This window comes from Oncorhynchus clarkii, chromosome 3 (assembly GCF_045791955.1).
Source record: "Oncorhynchus clarkii lewisi isolate Uvic-CL-2024 chromosome 3, UVic_Ocla_1.0, whole genome shotgun sequence".
In the NCBI taxonomy this organism is placed as follows: Eukaryota; Metazoa; Chordata; class Actinopteri; order Salmoniformes; family Salmonidae; genus Oncorhynchus; species Oncorhynchus clarkii.
Window position 1 is genome coordinate 81,440,149 of NC_092149.1, and position 26,906 is coordinate 81,467,054.

General features: G+C 47.2%; 1 protein-coding gene across 7 annotated transcripts in view; it reads right to left on the reverse strand.

Moving 5' to 3' along the window:
• The window catches only part of LOC139405501 (tensin-1-like), a 253,258-nt gene that overhangs the window by 151,484 nt on the left and 74,868 nt on the right, over nt 1–26,906 (reverse strand). For all 7 annotated transcript variants that reach the window (XM_071147881.1, XM_071147880.1, XM_071147878.1 and 4 more), the window contains exon 3: nt 21,014–21,051. In XM_071147881.1, the coding sequence (XP_071003982.1) occupies nt 21,014–21,051 (38 nt within the window). The remainder of the gene's footprint in view (nt 1–21,013; nt 21,052–26,906) is intronic.

Below are 26,906 nucleotides of genomic sequence, written 5' to 3' on the forward strand. Positions count from 1 at the left end.
TAATTGACAATTACCAGAAAGAGTTGTTGGCTTTCAAAAGCTAGGCTACCACTTATATGTCGCCGCATATGGAACACATGTTGGAAAATACAAATCCACTGTGTTTCGCATGGAACCATTGACAAACTACTTTGAAGTCGGGTCTAAAGAATTACATGGAGGCACATTCATTGTAACACCTACAGTAGGCTATGACTTCGTCCCTGCAGTTGTGTTCACCAGATGTTTGTTGTGTGACAAGGAGTAAAAATGAGTAAAAATTAGTCGGAAGGAAGGAAGGTGGGTGGATTGGTAAGTGGGTAGAGGGAGGGAGGATGCAATGCCTTGTTGTATTAGCAACAAAACAAAACAAATTGGTGGTTTACGTCTGTTGGCTAGCAAACACCACGGCGTACGGCAAAGTAAATGAGTGGACGAGACTAAATGGGTCTGGGAACTTCCCTGGTTTTTAAGGAGTGACCCAGCTGGCACATAACGTTCTGAGAACCATATGTTTGGTGAGAGAGTGTTTGTCATGTGGTTATTTAGCATACAACCTTCCCCCAACTTTCTGGAAATGGTGCAGGATAGTTGCTTGGCTTTGGAACATTCTCAGTACATTTAAGGAACTCGATTTGTTATTAATTCAATTTTTTTTTTTTTTTTTTACATATATATTTATTAGTATTTTTTTTTTTTACAATTTAACAACCCAACCCAACACTCCCCAACCCATGAACACCTCCTTCCCTCCCCTCTACCGGTATAAGTTTCAATGATTAACAATACATTTAAAAAACTAACAGAATGACCTTCACATCCAATGCTAGAAAATGTATTATTCAACACAAAAACAAATAACAATAATAATAATAATAATACATGAATGAAGAAAGTAATAATAATGAGTTATGGTGACTAGAAACTGCTGAAAGTCCCCCCAGATATCAGTCAATTCAAAGGGTTTATTATAAATTGTAGGCTATTTTTTTTTCAGATGGAATATAGGAAGTAAGTCGTTTAAGCCTCATCTGCTCAAAAAAACAATTGACAACTGTGTACCGTTTTCAAGGGATTGTTAAATAAATGTTTACTTCGTTGTAATACACTACATATACACCCCTTCAAATGAGTTGATGTGGCTATTTCAGCCACACCATTGCTGACAGGTGTATAAAATCGAGGACACCGCCGTGCAATCTCTTAGACAAACATTGGCAGTAGAATGGCCATACTGAAGAGCTTCGTGACTTTCAACGTGGCACCGTCATAGGGTGCCACCTTTCAAACAAGTCAGATCATCAAATTTCTGCCCTGCCATAGCTGCCCGGTCAACTGTACGTGCTGTTATTGTGAAGTTGAAACTTCTGGGAGTAACAACGGCTCAGCCGCGAAGTGGTAAGCCACACAATCTCACAGAATGGAACCGGTGAGTCCTGAATCATTGGACTCTGGAGCAGTGGAAACAGGTTATTTGGAGTGATGAATCACGCTTTACCATCTGGCAGTCCGACGGATAATTCAGGGTTTTGGCAGATGCCAGAAGAATGCTCCCTGCCCCAATGCGTATTGCCAACTGTAAAGTTTGGCGGAGGAGGAATAATAGTCTGGGGCTGTTTTTCATGGTTCAGGCTAGGCTCCTTAGTTCCAGTACAGGAAACTCTTAATGCTACAGCATAAAATGACATTTTAGGTGATTCTGTGATTCCAACTTTGGGGAAGGCCTTTTCCTGTTTCAGCATGACAGGGCGCCGTGCACAGAGCGAAGTCCATACAGAAATGGTTTTTCAACTTCGGTGTGGAAGAACTTGACTGGCCTGATCTCAACCCCATCGAGGACCTTTGGGGTGAATTGGAAATCCGACTGCGAGCCAAGCATAATCACCGAACATCAGTGCTCGACCTCACTAATGCTATTGTAGCTGAATGGAAGCAAGTGCCCCCAGCAATAAAAAAAATAAAAAGATTTTACCTTTATTTAACTATACAAGTCAGTTAAGAACAAATTCTTATTTTCAATAACGGCCTAGGAACAGTGGGTTAACTGCCTTGTTCCAACAGTGGAGGCTGTTTATAGCTGCAAAGAGGGGACCAACTTCATATTAATGCCCATGATTTTGGAATGAGATGTTTGACTTTTGGCCACGTAGTGTATTCAGACACCCCTTACAGGGAAATGGAAAGGATAGAATAGAAAAGTAATTCATTCCGTGTGTGCTACATGACACACACATATATAGTTGAGTGTACTAAAAAGTTGGGTCACACCGCGGTATTGGCAGAGCTCTATCATCTACCAGTCGTTGTCTCCAAAAAACAAAGGTACAATGTTTAAAAAAAAAAAAATGCAAAATGAACATGAGAGGCTGGAAGCAGCATTGGGTCAGCTGTAAGTGGTCAGAACGTGATGGCAGACAGAGAGACAGACAGGCAGGCAGGCAGACAGATGGAGAGAGTTTCTGGGCAAGGACACGGGACACAGCTGTCTCTGTTTTAAGGCAGAATCTCCTGAGGCTGACTCAGGGTTTCTCAACAACAGCACCAGTCCCTCATTGGAACATCTGAACAACGCCCAGGCAACGCTAGCTTGTCACAGCAAGTGGATGTCAACACCATGGTCACATTGTACAGTGCATTATTCAGTCCTGGTCGGAATAACTGTCTCAGGATGGTTGCGTAAGCGGAATTAGATCAGATCAGACTCATCTCTACTCAGGCTTTGAGAGGTAAACACGTTCAGCATTCAATCAGCAGCCACCTGTATAAACGTCTGGTGAAGTTTTCAAATGTTTTGCAATTCTGAAGTTCTCTCTCTCTCTCTCTCTCTCTCTCTCTCTCTCTCTCTCTCTCTCTCCCTCTTTCTCTCTCTCTCTCTCTCCCCCCTTCTCTCTGTTCATACTCTTCCTCACTTGGCCTGCTCTTAACATTCTCTCCAGAGACTCTGGATTACTCCATCTTGCCAAAGGTTGGGTGTTTCTGTTTGTGTTCTCTACTGTATCTATCAGATAGAAAATAAGTAGCTACAAGTCAGACAGGGGCACTGGAGAAAAGGAGAGGACTGAGGAGAAAAACATCTACATATGTATTTCTTCTTGGCGTACAGCGCTGCTTGTCTAGTTACTCTGTACAGCGCTATATGTCCACACGCTATATGGGCAAATCATTCTGCATGTGTTTCAAGTACCTTTTCTGGTACTGAAGGAAGTGGAAGTGTTACAAACCACTAGTACAGTGTCCCTCAATCCATTCCACCGGGGGGAATAGGGGGTGCGCCTGATTAAAATTATATCGAAATGGCACAGATTACTCTTTTCCAAACTGCTGGGAGTCAAATATAAAATAAAACCCAAATAGCCATAAAATCATCTCTTCATTACTCAATAAGAATCACCAAAGTCCATACATGACTGTTCCCATTACCATTGTGTTGCTTTGTTGTTTGGAAGGAACATCACTGGGCTGAACAGGATATCACTGGGCTGAACAGGATATCACTGGGCTGAACAGGATATCACTGGGCTGAACAGGATATCACTGGGCTGAACAGGACATCACTGGGCTGAACAGGATATCACTGGGCTGAACAGGACATCACTGGGCTGAACAGGACATCACTGGGCTGAACAGGATATCACTGGGCTGAACAGGACATCACTGGGCTGAACAGGACATCACTGGGCTGAACAGGACATCACTGGGCTGAACAGGATATCACTGGGCTGAACAGGACATCACTGGGCTGAACAGGACATCGCTGGGCTGAACAGGATATCACTGGGCTGAACAGGACATCACTGGGCTGAACAGGATATCACTGGGCTGAACAGGACATCACTGGGCTGAACAGGATATCACTGGGCTGAACAGGATATCACTGGGCTGAACAGGATATCACTGGGCTGAACAGGATATCACTGGGCTGAACAGGACATCACTGGGCTGAACAGGATATCACTGGGCTGAACAGGACATCACTGGGCTGAACAGGATATCACTGGGCTGAACAGGACATCACTGGGCTGAATAGGACTTCGCTGGGCTGAACAGGACATCACTGGGCTGAATAGGACTTCGCTGGGCTGAACAGGATATCACTGGGCTGAACAGGATATCACTGGGCTGAACAGGACACCGCTGGGCTGAACAGGATATCACTGGGCTGAACAGGACACCGCTGAGCTGAACAGGATATCACTGAGCTGAACAGGATATCACTGGGCTGAACAGGACATCACTGGGCTGAACAGGACATCGCTGGGCTGAACAGGATATCACTGGGCTGAACAGGACATCACTGGGCTGAACAGGATATAACTGGGCTGAACAGGACATCGCTGGGCTGAACAGGACATCGCTGGGCTGAACAGGACATCGCTGGGCTGAACAGGATATCGCTGGGCTGAACAGGACATCGCTGGGCTGAACAGGACATCGCTGGGCTGAATAGGACATCGCTGGGCTGAACAGGACAACGCTGGGCTGAACAGGACATCGCTGGGCTGAACAGGATATCGCTGGGCTGAACAGGACATCGCTGGGCTGAACAGGACATCGCTGGGCTGAACAGGACATCGCTGGGCTGAACAGGACATCGCTGGGCTGAACAGGACATCGCTGGACTTAACAGGATATTGCTGGGCTGAACAGGACATCACTGGCCTGAACAGGACATCACTGGGCTGAACAGGATATAACTGGGCTGAACAGGACATCACTGGGCTGAACAGGATATCACTGGGCTGAACAGGACATCACTGGGCTGAACAGGATATAACTGGGCTGAACAGGACATCACTGGGCTGAACAGGATATCACTGGGCTGAACAGGACATCACTGGGCTGAACAGGATATCACTGGGCTGAACAGGACATCACTGGGCTGAACAGGACATCGCTGGGCTGAACAGGACATCGCTGGGCTGAACAGGACATCGCTGGGCTGAACAGGACATCGCTGGGCTGAACAGGATATCGCTGGGCTGAACAGGACATCGCTGGGCTGAACAGGACATCGCTGGGCTGAACAGGACATCACTGGGCTGAACAGGACATCGCTGGGCTGAACAGGATATCGCTGGGCTGAACAGGACATCGCTGGGCTTAACAGGATATTGCTGGGCTGAACAGGACATCACTGGGCTGAACAGGATATCACTGGGCTGAACAGGACATCGCTGGGCTGAACAGGACATCACTGGGCTGAACAGGATATCACTGGGCTGAACAGGATATCACTGGGCTGAACAGGACATCGCTGGGCTGAACAGGATATCGCTGGGCTGAACAGGACATCGCTGGGCTGAACAGGATATCACTGGGCTGAACAGGACATCACTGGTCTGGGGAAAGAATAATGTCCTATCCCATGACTTCTAATTAAACTGTTTTTATGACTGGATAGTTGATTTGATATAAAGCTTGACAAAGCATGATGTAGATGGCTGGTCACTAGAACAGATCTCTCAACCTGTGGCAAACCCCCAATAGATTGACTAAATATTCAACTTCTCCTCTCCCCTTTCACCAGCTCGCATTCCCACTCATATCCCACACGGACGGCAACTTCCACACCCATTTTCATGACTATCACATTTTCTCTGCAGGAGCTTCCTTCCATCACCCCTCCCCACTCCCACCTCCATCACTTTCTTCCCTCTATCCCCATTGAGTGCAGTCTCAATCACACAAAAAGAAAGAAAGTTCTCAGTGTTGTTCCTGGAAGGATTCCACGGACGGCGAGGGCAACTGTACTGAAGTCACACACTCAAAGCCCAGTTGAGATGATCGACTATCTTTCAACTCACTATTAAAAAGAGGAATGTAGGTGTTATAAAGTGGTACATCATAGCTTTTTGATGATCCTTGGTTGAGGGGAAACTACAGTAGTGGCTTCAGTGTGAATAGTCACACTCTGAGATGAGGTCCTTCTAAAACCATCGTTCTCATGTGTGGGTGTTGGGCGCTCACAGAACACAAGTACACACACGAGTGGCACACGAGTGGCACGAGTGGAAGTGGCAATGAGACACGGTGTGGGGTCATGCCTGTTTTAGGGTTTTGGACCACAGTTGAAAACACAAGCTCAGAACTGAAATGGGGGAGGAAGCAGAGAGCATCCAAACAAGAGAAAAGAGGCATGAGAAGCAGAATGTCCTCTGGCACATTTCCTCTTTTCTGTGTGCCATTCTAGGCCGAAAACCTAAATCCCTCATGCCAGTTCTCCATCCATGCCAAACTCTTCCTCTGACCAAACTCTTCCTCTGGCCAAACTCTTCCTCTGACCAAACTCTTCCTCTGGCCAAACTCTTCCTCTGGCCAAACTCCTCCTCTGGCCAAACTCTTCCTCTGGCCAAACTCTTCCTCTGGCCAAACTCTTTCTCTGGCCAAACTCTTCCTCTGGACAAACTCTTCCTCTGGCCAAACTCTTCCTCTGACCAAACTCTTCCTCTGGCCAAACTCTTCCTCTGGCCAAACTCTTCCTCTGGACAAACTCTTCCTCTGGCCAAACTCTTCCTCTGGCCAAACTCTTCCTCTGGCCAAACTCTTCCTCTGGACAAACTCTTCCTCTGGACAAACATTAAGATAATGAAAAAGCTTCCCTCGTCCTCCACAACAACGACCTGGCTTTCCAATTACCCTACGCGCGATAAATCAGCCTCCAATGGCAAAGTATCGTATCTAAGGTAAGTCACTAGAACGGAAGACAAGTGATCAGGTGCGAAATGATCTTGACAGGTGCTGTTACTGGAGGTAAATTAGGACAAAGCAAGACAGCACAAGAGGTTAAGAACAAGACAGTCACTGCTAGGCTGTATTCCAAAAACTTACTGCAGAGAACGAGATACACTTACTCCTCCAACTAAAGACTACGGTGGGGCCTTCATCTCAATGTATGTACGGTATACATTGGAGGACACGCTCAGCCTCAAACCTCAAGCCTCAGCTTCCTAAAATGCACACTGTACTAATTACCTTGAACGAGCTTTGATGAACATAGTTGATTTGGGGGTCTTTTTTATACTCAACAGACTATCTAGATTTATACATAGCTTTGTCAGCAGAGGAAGTCAATTAGAAGTGAAGTTGAGACAACTAGACACAGACTGATAAATCCAACTTCTGTTCCACCCAGGTAATTAGAAAGCTGGGCAGCTACAGCCACCAAACTGTCATATCAAACAGGTATCTCTTAACTTACGTGTATATACTGTAGGTGCCTGGATGTGCCTAAAAGGTAGAGACAGTAAATTATTTTTAAATTACGTAAATCATTGTTCTCATGTCAATGAGTGTTTTTTCTATTAAATTACCAACAGAACACACAAATATGTTTAAAAAGAATAGAACCATGATGCTATTATGAATACAGGTATGAATCATGAAATTGCAAAAGATTCAGGGACTTTCCTCGTGGTATTTCACTCCCGTTTGACTCACAATGGAAACAGCATGTGGACAGAACACATGACAACACAGCCATTGTTTGGGCCAAACCATAACGGGTTTCAGTCATTTCTATAGGTTCATTATATATTATTATACATATTGCATATTCTGGCATAGCATTGTCTTCTGTGCCCGGCACTCCATGACTGAACCTTGAATGCTGAAGTTGGCCAATGGCAGCTCCAGTAGCAAGAGGAGGGGAGTGTTATTGGCTATAATAACACAAGAAACAGGAAGGAGCATGATACATGGTGGGGTCATTCAGCTAACACCGAACTCATCCAAGCTACCACTACATTTAGCTAAAAAAAGGGGCTTTACTGCAGCTCTTCCAGTGGACATAACTCTCTCAGTATCAGCGGTTAATGTAATGAAACCTAGCTCTCATGCAGGAACCAACCTCGCCAAGGGAAACTAAGTGAGGAGTCGCAAAAACAGCCTTCCAAAATGTCTGTCCAGTCCAAACAAAAACAGCCTTCCAAAATGTCTGTCCAGTCCAAACAAAAACAGCCTTCCAAAATGTCTGTCCAGTCCAAACAAAAACAGCCTTCCAAAATGTCTGTCCAGTCCAAACAAAAACAGCCTTCCAAAATGTCTGTCCAGTCCAAACAAAAACAACCTTCCAAAATGTCTGTCCAGTCCAAACAAAAACAGCCTTCCAAAATGTCTGTCCAGTCCAAACAAAAACAGCCTTCCAAAATGTCTGTCCAGTCCAAACAAAAACAGCCTTCCAAAATGTCTGTCCAGTCCAAACAAAAACAGCCTTCCAAAATGTCTGTCCAGTCCAAACAAAAACAGCCTTCCAAAATGTCTGTCCAGTCCAAACAAAAACAGCCTTCCAAAATGTCTGTCCAGTCCAAACAAAAACAGCCTTCCAAAATGTCTGTCCAGTCCAAACAAAAACAGCCTTCCAAAATGTCTGTCCAGTCCAAACAAAAACAGCCTTCCAAAATGTCTGTCCAGTCCAAACAAAAACAACCTTCCAAAATGTCTGTCCAGTCCAAACAAAAACAGCCTTCCAAAATGTCTGTCCAGTCCAAACAAAAACAGCCTTCCAAAATGTCTGTCCAGTCCAAACAAAAACAGCCTTCCAAAATGTCTGTCCAGTCCAAACAAAAACAGCCTTCCAAAATGTCTGTCCAGTCCAAACAAAAACAGCCTTCCAAAATGTCTGTCCAGTCCAAACAAAAACAGCCTTCCAAAATGTCTGTCCAGTCCAAACAAAAACAGCCTTCCAAAATGTCTGTCCAGTCCAAACAAAAACAGCCTTCCAAAATGTCTGTCCAGTCCAAACAAAAACAGCCTTCCAAAATGTCTGTCCAGTCCAAACAAAAACAGCCTTCCAAAATGTCTGTCCAGTCCAAACAAAAACAGCCTTCCAAAATGTCTGTCCAGTCCAAACAAAAACAGCCTTCCAAAATGTCTGTCCAGTCCAAACAAAAACAGCCTTCCAAAATGTCTGTCCAGTCCAAACAAAAACAGCCTTCCAAAATGTCTGTCCAGTCCAAACAAAAACAGCCTTCCAAAATGTCTGTCCAGTCCAAACAAAAACAACCTTCCAAAATGTCTGTCCAGTCCAAACAAAAACAACCTTCCAAAATGTCTGTCCAGTCCAAACAAAAACAGCCTTCCAAAATGTCTGTCCAGTCCAAACAAAAACAGCCTTCCAAAATGTCTGTCCAGTCCAAACAAAAACAGCCTTCCAAAATGTCTGTCCAGTCCAAACAAAAACAGCCTTCCAAAATGTCTGTCCAGTCCAAACAAAAACAGCCTTCCAAAATGTCTGTCCAGTCCAAACAAAAACAGCCTTCCAAAATGTCTGTCCAGTCCAAACAAAAACAGCCTTCCAAAATGTCTGTCCAGTCCAAACAAAAACAGCCTTCCAAAATGTCTGTCCAGTCCAAACAAAAACAGCCTTCCAAAATGTCTGTCCAGTCCAAACAAAAACAGCCTTCCAAAATGTCTGTCCAGTCCAAACAAAAACAGCCTTCCAAAATGTCTGTCCAGTCCAAACAAAAACAGCCTTCCAAAATGTCTGTCCAGTCCAAACAAAAACAGCCTTCCAAAATGTCTGTCCAGTCCAAACAAAAACAGCCTTCCAAAATGTCTGTCCAGTCCAAACAAAAACAGCCTTCCAAAATGTCTGTCCAGTCCAAACAAAAACAGCCTTCCAAAATGTCTGTCCAGTCCAAACAAAAACAGCCTTCCAAAATGTCTGTCCAGTCCAAACAAAAACAGCCTTCCAAAATGTCTGTCCAGTCCAAACAAAAACAGCCTTCCAAAATGTCTGTCCAGTCCAAACAAAAACATGCTTTTCTTTTTGGTGTAAAGAACAGAGATGGATGGTGAGGGAATTGTGGGGGAGGCGGGAGAAAATGAAAACACATACTTCATCACTGTGGAAGGGAAAGGTTGGAGAGAGGAGGGAGGAGAGGTAGGAGTGGTGATTAGCTGTGTGTATTTGTGTTTCTCACTCTGATTTCTCTGTCCTCCCTATTCATTACCAGAGGAACACAGTAGTGTCCTTCCCAAAACACGCTTGGTTCCCGGAGCCATATCTCTAGGCTGGTCAGTGCTCTTCTCAACTCCTAAGAATGTACGACAAGTGAACTTTAATGTGCTGTCTTTTTCTGTGGCTAAACCAACTAGACTCGTAATTTTAACAATTTTATTTGTATTTACAGATGGCATACAAGTTTGTTATTAAGGCACATGAAAGTTCACATGTTCGAGAAGGCATTTCTGCATTCAAACAGCTCTCCTGTGAAGTCGTGACTTGAGACATACGACAAGTTTACTGAATCAGGTCACAAATGAGCGAACCACTATCGGACGTGCCAGAGAAATATGTAGATCAGAAACTAAAAGGGGCTTGCATCTAGCCAGAGTTGTTTTAGAAAACAAACAGTATCCTCACTTCCTGGCTAATTATTTTATCTTTAAATGTTCCAATTGTCAGTTTGATTTTACAAGATGGCCCATGTGGAAGAAAAGAGGACTGAAGTAAAATCGAAATGGAGCTCTCAGTATACTAGCAGCCTCCAGGCTGAAGTCATGGCAAAATAATTGTTCCATGATTGGCTGACATAATGAGGGGGCTGGACATGCTGAGAGATGAGTTTGGATTGGTCTGTCATATAGCACATGTCTGTCTATTGGCGCTGGTCAGTATGTCTAGGTAATCGTGTCAAACGCGGCTTTTTTATGCATCGTGTAGTAAAACTGCATAAACCTAATGTCAAGTTAAAGTGTACTGTTAGCTAGATAATGTTAGCTGGCTGGCTCGCTAGCTAACATTATGTGTATGCTCTCCACTTTCTGAGGACCGAGTTTTGAAATCAGTGCAATTCAAGTATGATAGCTAAGGAGATGGAGAAAACACCAGTCTGGATTACATTGTCAAAATAAGGGCAATCATGCATGGCATCAGACAGGAGACGCGTGCAACCATGATGAATACTTGTAAGATAATCTAGCTAGCTACATTTTCAGATATAAACATTTCTAATTTTGACAGAAAGTTGTTTCATTTCAAGTGTACTGTTTTGCTAGCTAACGTTAGCTGGCTGGGTCCCTAGCTAACATTATGTGTATGATCTCATTCTTTGTATCTCACACACATTTGCTTGACTAGTTATAGCCATAGAACCTGGTTGGTTAGCTACCTGCAGATTCATGCAGGGTAGTAACGTCATGAGTTGTGATTATGGTACATGTCTTAACAAAAGACTCTACTCTAATTTTGACAAAGTATTTTCATTTCAAGACAGTGAACTGTTAGCTAGCTAGCTAATGTTAGCTGGCTTGCTCGCTAACTAACGTTACGTCATGCATTGGGAATCACTGTTTACCTAGCTAGCTATCTAGCTACATTTCTTAACACAAGACTCTCGTCTTAGTGAGCCAGAGCGCAGAATAACTGTTTAATTTTTGAACAGTCAACACCCGTTGAATATGTCCGGTGTCAGTATACGTCCGCAACAAAGTGTAATGTGTTGTTGTTTTTGTCACACATGCTTTGCTTTATCTTGTCCAGGTCTTAGTTGTAAATGAGAACTTGTTCTCAACTGGCCTACCTGGTTAAATAATGGTGAAATAAAATAAAAAATAAAATAAAAAGGTAATTCAATTGATGTCAACAGCACAGTTACAGCCACCGCTCAGGATAACATGAAAACTGTCTAACCAGCTCTGCTAGGGGGAGTAAAATGGTCAGAGTGGGGTGTTCTCTCATTATGTGTCTGGAAGTAGCTATCCAACGTTGGCCAGTTAGCTTGGGTGCTAGACTGGCGTTGTGAGGTCAGAGCTTACTTATTTGCCAGAGCGTCCAGTGTGCGCTCTAAACTCAAAACGCTCTGAATTTACAAACGGACAATCTGACAGCACAGTTGCAGTCACCAACGATCTGAATAGCATACTGTTGCAGCCTAACCAGCTCTGCTAGGGCGAGTAATGTTCAGTGAGCTGTTCTATCTCTCTTAGATGTCTGGAAGTAGCTGGCAAGTTAATACAAAAATCACGGATCAACCCTTAAAGAGATTGGTGGGGCTAAGGCTTAAGAGGGTGAGAACAATGCCGAATGGATGTAGACAATGAAGGGCTCTCCAGTAGGTACCAAAACATTGAAAGACGGTTATCTCAAAAGTGAGTTTACAAGTTGATCAACGTTCAAAGCAGAATTCCCTTTCGGCCATGATTGGGAGTCCCATAGGGCTGCGCACAATTGGCCCAGCATCGTCCGAGTTTGGCCGTTGTAGGCCGTCGTTGTAAATAAAAATGTTTTCTTAATTTACTTGCCTAGTTAATTAAAGGTTAAATATAAATAACAAATACAAAAAAAGATGTAAAATTGCGTGACTAAGACCTTCTCAAAATTCAATTAAATTAATTACAGATTTTTTTATTTATTCAGACTATTTTTTAGGGTGACGAAGTAGTGACTGTTGCTGCCAAGGGCGCTTTGCGTTCCTATTTGTATTTGTTTTTTTTACGTGTTATTTCTTACATTGGTATCCCAGGTAATCTAGGTTTTATTACATACAGTCGGGAGGAACTACTGGATATAAGAGCAACGTCAACTCACCATCATTTCGACCAGGAATAAAACTTTCCCGAAGCGGATCCCTGTGTTTTGCACATCGTGCACCGCTCCCGAGCATACTACTTGTCCAGTCTCTTGACAACAAGGTTGATGAAATCCGAGCAAGGGTAGCATTCCAGAGAGACATAAGAGACTGTAACGTTCTTTGCTTCACGGAAACATGGCTCACTCTAGACACGCTATCGGAGTTAGTACAGCAAGCTGGTTTCTTCAAGCATCACGCCGACAGAAACAAGCATCTTTCTGGTAAGAAGAGGGGCGGGGGGGTATGCCTTATGATTAACAAGGCTAATCTGAAAACAAGACCCCCTAAATTCTATCAGCATATTGATTGTGCTACCAGGGCTGGTAAAACCCTGAATCATCGTTATTCTAAGTTCCGCGACGCATATAAGGCCCTCCTTATGGAAAAGCTGACCACGACGCCATTTTATTGCTCCCAGCCTATAGACATAGACAACAAAAAAAAGAGGCTCCCGCGCTCAAGTCCTGTTTAATGCTGGTCCGACCAATCTGATTCCACGCTTCAAGATTGCTTCGATCACGTGGATTGGGAAATGTTCCCCATTGCGTCAAACAACAACATTGATGAATGAGCTGATTTGGTGAGTGAGTTTATTAGCAAGTGCATCAGCGAAGTCGTAGCCACAGCAAGTATTAAAACATTCCCAAACCAGAAACCGTGGATTGATGGCAGCATTCGCGCAAAACTGAAAGCGCGAACCACTGATTTTAAACAGGGCAAAGTGACCGGAAACAAGACCGAATACAAATAGTGTCGCTATTCCCTCCGCAAGGCAATCGAACAAGCTAAGCGTCAGACACAAGAGGTATATGTGGCAGGGTCTACAGTAAATCACAGATTACAAAAAGAAACTAGCCCAGTCGCAGACCAGGATGTCTTGCTCCCAGAGAGACTAAACAATTTCTTTGCTCGCTTTGAGGACAATACAGTGCCACTGACACGGCCCGCTACCAAAACCTGTGGACTCTCCTTCACTGCAGCCGACGTGAGTACATTTAAACGTGTTAACCCTCGCAGGGCTGCAGGCCCAGACGGCATCACCAGCCGCGTCCTCAGAGCATGCGCAGACCAGCTGGCTGGTGTGTTTACGGACATATTCAATCAGTCCTTATCCCAGTCTGCTGTTCCCACATGCTTCAAGAGGGCCACCATTGTTCCTGTTCCCAAGAAAGCTAAGGTAACTGAGCTAAACGACTACCGCCCCGTAGCACTCACTTCCGTCATCATGAAGTGCTTTGAGAGACTAGTCAAGGACCATATCACCTCCACCCTACCTGACACCCTAGACCCACTCCAATTTACTTACCTCACCAATAGGTCCACAGACGACGCAATCTCAACCACACTGCACACTGCCTTAACCCATCTGGACAAGAAATAATACCTATGTGAGAATGCTGTTCATCGACTACAGCTCAGCATTTAACACCATAGTACCCTCCAAACTCATCATCAAGCTCGAGACCCCGCCCTGTGCAACTGGGTACTGGACTTCCTGATGGACCGCCCCCCAGGTGGTGAGGGTAGGTAACAACATCTCCACCCCGCTGATCCTAAACACTGGTGCTTCACAAGGGTGCGTTCTGAGCCATCTCATGTACTCCCTGTTCACCCACAACTGCGTGGCCATGCATTCGTCCAACTCAATCATCAAGTTTGCAGACGACACTACAGTGGTAGGCTTGATTACCAACAACGATGAGACGGCCTACAGGGAGGAGGTGAGGGCCCTCGGAGTGTGGTGTTAGGAAAATAACCTCACACTCAACGTCAACAAAACAAAGAAGATGATCGTGGACTTCAAGAAACAGCAGAGGGAGCACCCCCCTATCCATATCGACGGGACAGTAGTGGAGAGGGTAGTAAGTTTTAAGTTCCTTGGTGTACACATCACGGACAAACTGAATGGGTCCACCCACAAAGGCAGCGTGGGGAAGAAGGCGCAGCAGCGCCTCTTCAACCTCAGGAGATGTAAGAAATTTGGCTTGTCACCAAAACCACTCACAAACCTTTACAGATGCACAATCGAGAGCATCCTGTCGGGCTGTATCACCGCCTGCTACGGCAACTGCTCCGCCCACAACCGTACGGCTCTGCAGAGGGTAGTGAGGTCTGCACAACACATCACCGGGGGCAAACTACCTGCCCTCCAGGACACCTACACCACCCGATGTCACAGGAAGGCCAAAAAGATCATCAAGGACAACAACCACCCGAGCCACTGCCTGTTCACCCCGCTATCATCCAGAAGGCGAGGTCAGTACAGGTGCATCAAAGCAGGGACCGAGTGATTGAAAAACAGCTTCTATCTCAAGGCCATCAGACTGTTAAACAGCCACCACTAACATTGAGTGGCTGCTGCCAACATACTGACTCAACTACAGCCACTTTAATAATGGAAAAATGTATGTAAAAATGTATCACTAGCCACTTTAGACAATGCCACTTAATATAATGCTTACATACCCTACATTACTCATCTCATATGTACATATATATACTGTACCCTATACCATCTAATGCATCTTGCCATCTTTATGTAATACATGTATCACTAGCCACTTTATTTTTTGTGGAATTGTTAGGTTAGATTACTCGTTGGTTATTACTGCATTGTCGGAACTAGAAGCACAAGCATTTCGCTACACTCGCATTAACATCTGCTAACCATGTATATGTGACAAATAAAATTTGATTTGATTTGAGTCGGCATAGGATGCCCACTCGATCAAGAGGCTTCTGAAGGACACTGTGGAGCACTCGATGACTCAACAACATTTGAGATTGACTCGATTGACCCGTGAAAGGTCAAAATGCTCGAAGTGTTCGGTTTCAGATTCAGCCTGGTTACACACTCTCGCCACTACAGTCCCAATGTTGACTAGAGAATAGCTTATCATTCTTCTATCACCATTCACCTATATTTACAACCCACCAGAGACTTACAATTCATTTAGTTCACCTTTGGAATTCTAAATCAGGTCCATCCCACAGTCGAGTCAACCAGACTTGGCTGAAACTGGGTTCGTCTGAATTCAAGGCAGTACCACTGAACCGTCTTCAGCTGAGTTCAAGGCAGTACCATTGAACTGCCATTGGGGTGGCAGGGTAGCCTAATGGTTAGAGCGTTGGACTAGTAATTGGAAGGTTGCAAGTTCAAACCCCTGAGCTGACAAGGTACAAATATGTCGTTCTGCCCCTGAACAGGCAGTTAACCCACTGTTCCTAGGCCGTCATTGAAAATAATATTTTGTTCTTAACTGACTTGCCTAGTTAAATAAAGGTTAAAAAAAATATATATATATTTTTTTTAACGTTTATTACAGTAAATACATTTACTGATGGCGTCACCTCTGACATCTAAAAACTCTGTTGTGGAGTCGACACACTGAAAGCTATGAAGCTCCCGAGTGGTGCAGCGGTCTAAGACACTGTATCTCCCTGGTTTGAATCCAGGCTGTATCACATCCGGCCTGTGATTGAGAGTCCCATAGGTCGGCACACAATTGGACCAGTGTCGTCCGGGTTTGGCCGGGGTAGGCCCGTCATAGCAAATAATAATTTGTTCTTAACTGACTTGCCTGGTTATATAAAGGTTACATTTTAAAAAAGATGAACAAGCAAGATGCACATGTCTGAAGAAAGGGGAGTGGAAAGGACAGGTCCATTTAGCACTGATATTTAGTGGATGACATGATGGCACGGAGCAAGCAGCACCTGTGCTCAGACACGAAAATATAGACAAACATCGAACCGACATCTCCCATTGGATTGGATGAAGCTGTGTTTCCCATTAGTTCCAAGTCCTCTTCCCACAAATCTTCATCTAGCATTACTGAGGCCCCACAATTATCTCTCTTTCTCCAAATACTTCTGACATACTCTCACTTTTACTTTACATCTCTCTCTCAGACGCACAAAACGCACACGAGCACACACACACTCACGCACACACACACACACGCACACACACACTCACGCACACACACACACACACACACACAGTGACATACTGTCGTTCATGCAGTCTGACCATTTGTTTTTTAGTAGCAGAGGTTATGCAGGGGCTACGTGCGAATCTTATCTAAATATGGATGTGGAGATTTCTCCCTGTAGCGAGTCAGTGTGGAAACTGTCTCAGCATGACAGAGTTATGACCACCACTTGGATTCCACAAGTGTAAGATCACATATTAATCAAAACTAAGGAAAAGCTTAGGGGCAATGGGAGCACCTTAACCTTATATATTTAGCTTGTAAATTCTTCATGAATAATGAATTCATGGCGATGCAAGTTTGATCGAAAGCTGATAGCGATCGAGCTAGCCTTCGTCAACTATCATTCACGGCATAAACGTTTTTTTCATGTCAAGTCTAAAAGTGAATTGCGACCTGCCAAGGCCAATCTCTGAGGGAATATTTGTCTGATTAGAGAAAATGGAGGTTTGTCCACGTGTGTCCATGTTTGCTGATTGGGAGTAGTTTGGATTGTACTCTTCATCACGATTTAATGAAGAAATAATTAAGTCTCTGCGTTCCGGACCTGTCTTCACAAATCAACCCTGGGTTCACAGAATTCCTGCACGCGTTCCTTCCTAGCAAAGAACTCCAACAACAACACCTCTCGGGAGAAGACCTTTTCATATTTTGTTACTTCTCTCTTCATATGTTCTACCCCTTCACTCATCACATTTTCTTATTGTTTTTGTTTGATGTGTTTTCATGGGTTCCAATCACGTCCTCGTATTATTAAGTCAGATTAGCTGTGGGGTCATGAATGGGATGTATTTGTTGCGGGGAGCATTGATTGAAATACAGTTTGTTGTCATTGTAAGAACCAGTAGACCAAGAAGAGGTCACATGGGCTGCTCATTACTCACTGCTTCAGAACGTTTCCCCAAAACAGTTAGGCGGCTATTTATTTACTTAATCATTTATCTGAATTGAGATGGATGCAATTAAAACACTGACACATTGAATTACACACAGTCATCAACCAAATGCATTGCGTTAGCTTCAGCTAATTTGTCTTCGCCCCTCCTATAAGACTAACTGGTAAACCTTCGCCCATCCTATGAGACTGACTGGTAAACCTTTGCCCCTTCTATGAGACTGGCTGGTAAACTTTCACCCCTCCTATGAGACAGACTAGTAAACCTTCACCCCTCCTATGAGACAGACTGGTAAACCTTCGTCCCGCCTATGAGACTGACTGGTAAACCTTCACCCCTCCGATGAGACTGACTGGTAAAACTTCGTCCCGCCTATGAGACTGACTAGTAAACCTTCACCTCTCCTATGAGACTGACTGATAAACCTTCACCCCTCCTATGAGACAGACTGGTAAACCTTCACCCCTCCTATGAGACTGACTGGTAAACCTTCACCCCTCCTATGAGACTGACTGGTAAACCTTCACCCCTCCTATGAGACTGACTGATAAACCTTCACCCCTCCTATGGGTGAAGCTGGGTAGAGTTGGAGGAGGGTAGAGGGAGTTGGGTAGAGTTGGAGGAGGGTATAGGGAGCTGGGTAGAACTGAGGAGGACAGAGGGAGCTGGGTAGAACTGAGGAGGGTAGAGGGAGCTGGGTAGAGTTGGAGGAGAACAGAGGGAGCTGGGTAGAGTTGGAGGAGGGCAGAGGGAGCTGGGTAGAACTGAGGAGGGTATAGGGAGCTGGGTAGAACTGAGGAGGGTAGAGGGAGCTGGGTAGAACTGAGGAGGGTAGAGGGAGCTGGGTAGAGTTGGAGGAGGGCAGAGGGAGCTGGGTAGCGTTGGAGGAGGGCAGAGGGAGCTGGGTAGAGTTGGAGGATGGCAGAGGGAGCTGGGTAGAGTTGGAGGAGGGCAGAGGGAGCTGGGTAGAGTTGGAGGAGGGTATAGGGAGCTGGGTAGAGACGAGAGGAGGGTATAGGGAGCTGGGTAGAGTTGGAGGAGGGCAGAGGGAGCTGGGTTGAGTTGGAGGAGGGCAGAGGGAGCTGGGTAGAGACGAGAGGAGGGTATAGGGAGCTGGGTAGAGTTGGAGGAGGGCAGAGGGAGCTGGGTAGAGTTGGAGGAGGGCAGAGGGAGCTGGGTAGAGTTGGAGGAGGGCAGAGGGAGCTGGGTAGAGACGGGAGGAGGGCAGAGGGAGCTGGGTAGAGACGAGAGGAGGGTATAGGGAGCTGGGTAGAGTTGGAGGAGGGTATAGGGAGCTGGGTAGAGCTGGAGGGGGCAGAGGGAGCTAAGTAGAGCTGGACGAGGGCAGAGGGAGCTGGGTAGAGATGGAGGAGGACAGAGGGAGCTGGGTAGAACTGAGGAGGGTAGAGGGAGCTGGGTAGAGATGGAGGAGGACAGAGGGAGCTGGGTAGAGATGGAGGAGGGTAGATGGAGCTGGGTAGAGTTGGAGGAGGGTAGAGGGAGCTGGGTACAGATGGAGGAGGGCAGAGGGAGCTGGGTAGAGTTGGAGGAGGGTAGAGGGAGCTGGGTAGAGATGGAGGAGGACCGAGGGAGCTGGGTAGAGATGGAGGAGGGTAGAGGGAGCTGGGTAGAGTTGGAGGAGGGTAGAGGGAGCTGGGTAGAGATGGAGGAGGACAGAGGGAGCTGGGTAGAGATGGAGGAGGGTAGAGGGAGCTGGGTAGAACTGAGAAGGGTATAGGGAGCTGGGTAGAGCTGGAGGAGGGCAGATGGAGCTGGGTAGAGATGGAGGAGGACAGAGGGAGCTGGGTAGAGATGGAGGAGGGTAGAGGGAGCTGGGTAGAGTTGGAGGAGGGTAGAGGGAGCTGGGTAGAGATGGAGGAGGACAGAGGGAGCTGGGTAGAGATGAAGGAGGGCAGAGGGAGCTGGGTAGAGTTGGAGGAGGGCAGAGGGAGCTGGGTAGAGCTGGAGGAGGGCAGAGGGAGCTGGGTAGAGTTGGAGGAGGGTAGAGGGAGCTGGGTAGAACTGAGGAGGGTAGAGGGAGCTGGGTAGAGCTGGAGGAGGGCAGAGGGAGTTGGGTAGAGTTGGAGGAGGGCAGAGGGAGCTGGGTAGAGCTGGAGGAGGGCAGAGGGAGCTGGGTAGAGTTGGAGGAGGGCAGAGGGAGCTGGGTAGAGCTGGAGGAGGGTAGAGGGAGCTGGGTAGAGCTGGAGGAGGGTAGTGGGTAGAGCTGGGTAGAACTGAGGAGGGTATAGGGAGCTGGGTAGAGCTGGAGGAGGGCAGAGGGAGCTGGGTAGAGTTGGAGGAGGGCAGAGGGAGCTGGGTAGAGCTGGAGGAGGGCAGAGGGAGCTGGGTAGAGCTGGAGGAGGGTAGTGGGTAGAGCTGGGTAGAACTGAGGAGGGTATAGGGAGCTGGGTAGAGTTGGAGGAGGGTAGTGGGTAGAGCTGGGTAGAACTGAGGAGGGTATAGGGAGCTGGGTAGAGTTGGAGGAGGGTAGTGGGTAGAGCTGGGTAGAACTGAGGAGGGTATAGGGAGCTGGGTAGAGTTGGAGGAGGGTAGTGGGTAGAGCTGGGTAGAACTGAGGAGGGTATAGGGAGCTGGGTAGAGCTGGCAGCTCTGGAACATTTCAGTAATGGCTGCCAGATGAAGGGCGGTGTGACGTGTGTGTGTGTGTGTGTGTGTGTGTGTGTGTGTGTGTGTGTGTGTGTGTGTGTGTGTGTGTGTGTGTGTGTGTGTGTGTGTGTGTGTGTGTGTGTGTGCGTGTTGTGGAGGGTGAGTGGGTGCTATAAATCTAAAGTCTAGTAAATCTCTCACTGCAACGTATTGTAAAAAATCTATGTCTTCTCATCTCCAGCCCTCCTTCACCACCTCTCTCTCTCTCTTTCCATCACTACTTCCCATCTTCTTCTAAGTGCCCCCCCTTCAAAAAGACCAAGCCCGTCGACCATGTAGCGAGCTGCCGTTTATTTTTAGAAGGGGGTGATCGAACATACAAAGGCTCAGCCAAGTCAAACACATACTGGGACAGCCTGCACTTGTTTTCAGATTCCTCCGACATTAGGAGTGCAGGAACACTGTTCCTGTCGAGGTCCCGTCCACCTCATTAACACAACATTACCTTCTGATAAGCTCTGCTTGGCTTTGAAGGAAAGAGAGTTGAGCTCACTAAAGCACTAAGAGCTAACCACAGGAGGTTGGTGGCACTGTAATTTGGCAGGACGGGCTCATGGTAATGGGAGGAAGAGAAATCAGTACAATGGTATCAAATAGTAAAACACATGGTTTCCATGGTTTCCATGTGTTTTGATGCCATTCCATTCGCTCTCCGTTCCGGCCATTATTATGAGCCCTCCTCCCCTCAGCAGCCTCCTGTTGCGTCAACAGAGGATGACTTGGTAGAGCTACACTGTACTTGACTCTTGTGCACTTGAGATGTGGCGTGATGACATAAGATGTAATGACAGTTCATAACAACCTACATGTAAAAAGTGTAGCTGCCTAAAAAAGACTGCGTTCCCATTGCTTAGACATGCCCATTCGGCAACATAAGAGCCCTGAGAAAAGATGCTGCTCTTACCTTCACTTCACATGTCTTGTGGCAAGTCAGCCGGCACACTAGAAGATGGGAGAAAAACAGGAATTCAGAGTTAGTTTACATTTTGTCATGTACTGTCATGTTGTGTCTTGTTTCTGTCCTTTCCCTTCACCCTGTCTCCCTCTGCTGGTCGTTGTTAGGTTACCTTTTCTCCCCCTCTTTTCCCCAGCTGTGCCTTGTCTCCTCCTAACTACCTCGTCACCCCTTTTCCCACCTGTTCCCTTTTTCCCTCTGATTAGTCCTCTATATCTCTCTCTGTTTCTGCTCCTGTCTTTGTCGGATTCTTGTTTGTGTTGTTCATGCCTGAACCAGACTATCGTCATGTTTGCTGCAACCTTGTCCTGTCGGAACCTGCCGGTCCATCCGAGCCTACGTTTTGTTTTGTTATTAAAGAAGCTCTGTTTACGTTAATTCGCTTTTGGGTCCTCATTCACGCACCGTAACAGAAGAATCCGACCAAGAATGGACCCAGCGACTTCGGATCCTCTCCACTCAGCCGTCGAGATCCAGGGAGCGATGCTAGGCAGACACAAGCAGGAATTGTCTGCTGCTCGACATGCCGTTGAGACCCTGGCCACCCAAGTCTCCAACCTCACAGAACAGGTTCACCATCTCCGCCTCGATCCACCGGCCACTTCCAGGGCTTTCGAATCTCCGGAGCCCAGAATCAATAACCCGCCGTGTTACTCTGGGGAGCCCACTGAATGCCGCTCGTTCCTCACCCAGTGTGATATTGTGTTTTCTCTCCAGCCCAACACTTACTCCAGGAGCACTGCTCGTGTCGCCTATGTCATATCTCTCCTTATTGGACGGGCTCGTGAGTGGGGCACGGCAATCTGGGAGGCAAGGGCTGAGTGTACTAACCAGTATCAAGACTTTAAGGAGGAGATGATACGGGTTTTTGATCGATCTGTTTTTGGGGAGGAGGCTTCCAGGGCCCTGTCTTCCCTATGTCAAGGCAATCGATCCATAACAGACTACTCTATTGAGTTTCGCACTCTTGCTGTCTCCAGTGGCTGGAACGAGCCGGCCTTGCTCGCTCGTCTTCTGGAGGGTTTCCGCGCAGAGGTAAAGGATGAGATTCTCTCCCGGGAGGTTCCTTCCAGCGTGGATTCCTTGATTGAACTCGCTATTCGCATTGAGCGACGGGTTGATCTTCGTCACCGAGCTCGTGGAAAGGAGCTCGCGCTCTCCGTCGCCTCCCTCTCCGCATCACTACCATCTTCCTCTGCCGGCTCGGGTGCTGAGCCCATGCAGCTGGGAGGTATCCGCATCTCGACTGAGGAGAGGGAACGGAGAATCACCAACCGCCTCTGTCTCTATTGCGGTTCCGCTGGTCATTTTGTCACTTCATGTCCAGTAAAAGGCCAGAGCTCGTCAGTAAGCGGAGGGCTACTGGTGAGCGCTACTACTCCTGTCTCTCCTTCAAGATCCTGCACTACCTTGTCGGTCCATCTACGCTGGACCGGTTCGTCAGCTTCCTGCAGTGCCTTAATAGACTCTGGGGCGGAGGGCTGTTTTATGGACGAGACCTGGGCTCGGGAACATGACATTCCTCTCAGACAGTTAAAGGAGCCCACGGCCTTGTTCGCCCTGGATGGTAGTCCTCTCCCCAGGATTCAGCGTGAGACGCTACCTTTAACCCTCACTGTTTCTGGTAATCATAGTGAAACCATTTCTTTTTTAATTTTTCGTTCACCTTTTACACCTGTTGTTTTGGGCCATCCCTGGCTAGTTTGTCATAATCCTTCCATTAATTGGTCTAGTAATTCTATCCTCTCCTGGAACGTCTCTTGTCATGTGAAATGTTTAATGTCTGCTATCCCTCCTGTTTCCTCTGTCTCTTCTTCACAGGAGGAGCCTGGTGATTTGACAGGGGTGCCGGAGGAATATCACGATCTGCGCACGGTGTTCAGTCGGTCCAGGGCCACCTCTCTTCCTCCACACCGGTCGTATGATTGTAGTATTGATCTCCTTCCGGGAACCACCCCCCCCCGGGGTAGACTATACTCTCTGTCGGCTCCCGAACGTAAGGCTCTCGAAGATTATTTGTCTGTAGCTCTTGACGCCGGTACCATAGTCCCCTCCTCCTCTCCCGCCGGAGCGGGGTTTTTTTTTGTCAAGAAGAAGGACGGGTCTCTGCGCCCCTGCATAGATTATCGAGGGCTGAATGACATAACAGTGAAGAATCGTTATCCGCTTCCTCTTATGTCTTCAGCCTTCGAGATCCTGCAGGGAGCCAGGTTTTTCACTAAGTTGGACCTTCGTAACGCTTACCATCTCGTGCGCATCAGGGAGGGGGACGAGTGGAAGACGGCGTTTAACACTCCGTTAGGGCACTTTGAATACCGGGTTCTTCCTTTCGGCCTCGCTAACGCTCCAGCTGTCTTTCAGGCATTAGTCAATGATGTCCTGAGAGACATGCTGAACATCTTTGTTTTCGTTTACCTTGACGATATCCTGATTTTTTCACCGTCACTCCAGATTCATGTTCAGCACGTTCGACGTGTCCTCCAGCGCCTTTTAGAGAATTGTCTTTTTGTGAAGGCTGAGAAGTGCACTTTTCATGCCTCCTCCGTCACATTTCTCGGTTCTGTTATTTCCGCTGAAGGCATTAAGATGGATCCCGCTAAGGTCCAAGCTGTCATTGATTGGCCCGTCCCTAAGTCACGCGTCGAGCTGCAGCGCTTTCTCGGCTTCGCGAACTTCTATCGTCGTTTCATCCGTAATTTCGGTCAGGTGGCAGCTCCTCTCACAGCCCTTACTTCTGTCAAGACGTGCTTTAAGTGGTCCGTTTCCGCCCAGGGAGCTTTTGATCTCCTCAAGAATCGTTTTACATCCGCTCCTATCCTTGTTACACCTGACGTCTCTAGACAGTTCGTTGTCGAGGTTGACGCGTCAGAGGTGGGAGTGGGAGCCATCCTTTCTCAGCGCTCCCTCTCTGACGACAAGGTCCACCCATGCGCGTATTTTTCTCATCGCCTGTCGCCGTCGGAACGTAACTATGATGTGGGTAACCGCGAACTGCTCGCCATCCGGTTAGCCCTAGGCGAATGGCGACAGTGGTTGGAGGGGGCGACCGTTCCTTTTGTCGTTTGGACTGACCATAGGAACCTTGAGTACATCCGTTCTGCCAAACGACTTAATGCGCGTCAGGCGCGTTGGGCGCTGTTTTTCGCTCGTTTCGAGTTCGTGATTTCTTATCGTCCGGGCTCTAAGAACACCAAGCCTGATGCTTTGTCTCGTCTCTTCAGTTCTTCAGTAGCCTCCACTGACCCCGAGGGGATTCTCCCTGAGGGGCGTGTTGTCGGGTTGACTGTCTGGGGAATTGAGAGGCAGGTAAAGCAAGCACTCACTCAAACTCCGTCGCCGCGCGCTTGTCCTAGGAACCTTCTTTTCGTTCCCGTTCCTACTCGTCTGGCCGTTCTTCAGTGGGCTCACTCTGCCAAGTTAGCCGGCCACCCTGGCGTTCGGGGTACGCTTGCTTCCATTCGCCAGCGTTTCTGGTGGCCCACCCGGGAGCATGACACGCGTCGTTTCGTGGCTGCTTGTTCGGTCTGCGCGCAGACTAAGTCCGGTAACTCTCCTCCTGCCGGCCGTCTCAGGCCGCTTCCTATTCCCTCTCGACCGTGGTCTCACATCGCCTTAGATTTTGTCACCGGACTGCCTTCGTCAGCGGGGAAGACTGTTATTCTTACGGTTGTCGATAGGTTCTCTAAGGCGGCTCATTTCATTCCCCTTGCTAAGCTTCCTTCTGCTAAAGAGACGGCACAAATCATCATCGAGAATGTTTTCAGAATTCATGGCCTTCCGTCAGACGTCGTTTCGGACAGAGGTCCGCAATTCACGTCTCAATTTTGGAGGGAGTTTTGCCGTTTGATTGGGGCTTCCGTCAGTCTCTCTTCCGGCTTTCACCCCCAGTCTAACGGTCAAGCAGAACGGGCCAATCAGACTATTGGTCGCATCTTACGCAGTCTTTCTTTTCGCAACCCTGCGTCTTGGTCAGAACAGCTCCCCTGGGCAGAATACGCCCACAACTCGCTTCCTTCGTCTGCGACCGGGCTATCTCCTTTTCAGAGTAGCCTCGGGTACCAGCCTCCGTTGTTCTCATCTCAGTTCGCCGAGTCCAGCGTCCCCTCCGCTCAGGCTTTTGTCCAACGTTGCGAGCGCACCTGGAAGAGGGTCAGGTCTGCACTTTGCCGTTATAGGGCGCAGACTGTGAGAGCTGCTAATAAGCGTAGAACTAAGAGCCCTAGGTATTGTCGCGGTCAGAGAGTTTGGCTCTCCACTCAGAACCTTCCCCTTAAGACGGCTTCTCGCAAGTTGACCCCGCGGTTCATTGGTCCATTCCGTATCTCTCAGGTCATTAATCCTGTCGCAGTGCGACTTCTTCTTCCGCGATATCTTCGTCGCGTCCACCCGGTCTTCCATGTCTCCTGTGTTAAGCCCGTTCTTCGCGCCCCCGCTCGTCTTCCCCCCCCCCCCCCCCCCCATCCTTGTCGAGGGCGCACCTATCTACAGGGTCCGTAAGATCTTGGACATGCGTCCTCGGGGCCGTGGTCATCAGTACCTAGTTGACTGGGAGGGGTACGGTCCTGAGGAGAGGAGTTGGGTTCCCTCTCGGGACGTGCTGGACCGTGCGCTGATTGATGATTTCCTCCGTGGCCGCCAGGTTTCCTCCTCGAGTGCGCCAGGAGGCGCTCGGTGAGTGGGGGGGTACTGTCATGTACTGTCATGTTGTGTCTTGTTTCTGTCCTTTCCCTTCACCCTGTCTCCCTCTGCTGGTCGTTGTTAGGTTACCTTTTCTCCCCCTCTTTTCCCCAGCTGTGCCTTGTCTCCTCCTAACTACCTCGTCACCCCTTTTCCCACCTGTTCCCTTTTTCCCTCTGATTAGTCCTCTATATCTCTCTCTGTTTCTGCTCCTGTCTTTGTCGGATTCTTGTTTGTGTTGTTCATGCCTGAACCAGACTATCGTCATGTTTGCTGCAACCTTGTCCTGTCGGAACCTGCCGGTCCATCCGAGCCTACGTTTTGTTTTGTTATTAAAGAAGCTCTGTTTACGTTAATTCGCTTTTGGGTCCTCATTCACGCACCGTAACACATTTCCTAAAAAGTATTACATTCAAGCATTGCTGAGCGGAAGGAAATGCATCACTGAGTAAATTAAAATAGTATATTGAAATTCTACCTCGTCAAAGTTCAACATGTTTACTCTATGGTCAAAGTCAAATATTATTGACTGTTAACCTGTTGGATCTCTAGGGGCGCTATTTCATTTTTGGATAAAAAACGTTCCCGTTTTAAGCGCGATATTTTGTCACGAAAAGATGCTCGACTATGCATATTCTTGACAGTTTTTGAAAGAAAACACTCTGAAGTTTCAGAATCTGCAAAGATATTGTCTGTAAGTGCCCCAGAACTCATTCTACAGGCGAAACCAAGATGATGCGTCAACCAGGAAATTAGCAGAATTTCTGAAGCTCTGTTTTCCATTGTCTCCTTATATGGCTGTGATTGCGCAAGGAATGAGCCTACACTTTCTGTCGTTCCCCCAAGGTCTTAGCAGAATTGTGACGTATTTGTAGGCATATCATTGGAAGATTGACCATAAGAGACTACATTTTCCAAGTGTCCGCCTGGTGTCCTGCGTGGAATTCGGTGCGCAATTGCCAGCTGCTTGTACTTTTCCATTTGATTGAGGGGAGAAACCATGCTTCCAAGAACGATATATCAATGAAGAGATATGTGAAAAACACCTTAAGGATTGATTCTAAACAACGTTTGCCATGTTTTCATTCGATATTATGGAGTTAATTTGGAAAAAAGTTTGCGTTTTGAGGACTGAATTTTCAGGTTTTTTTGGTAGCCAAATGTG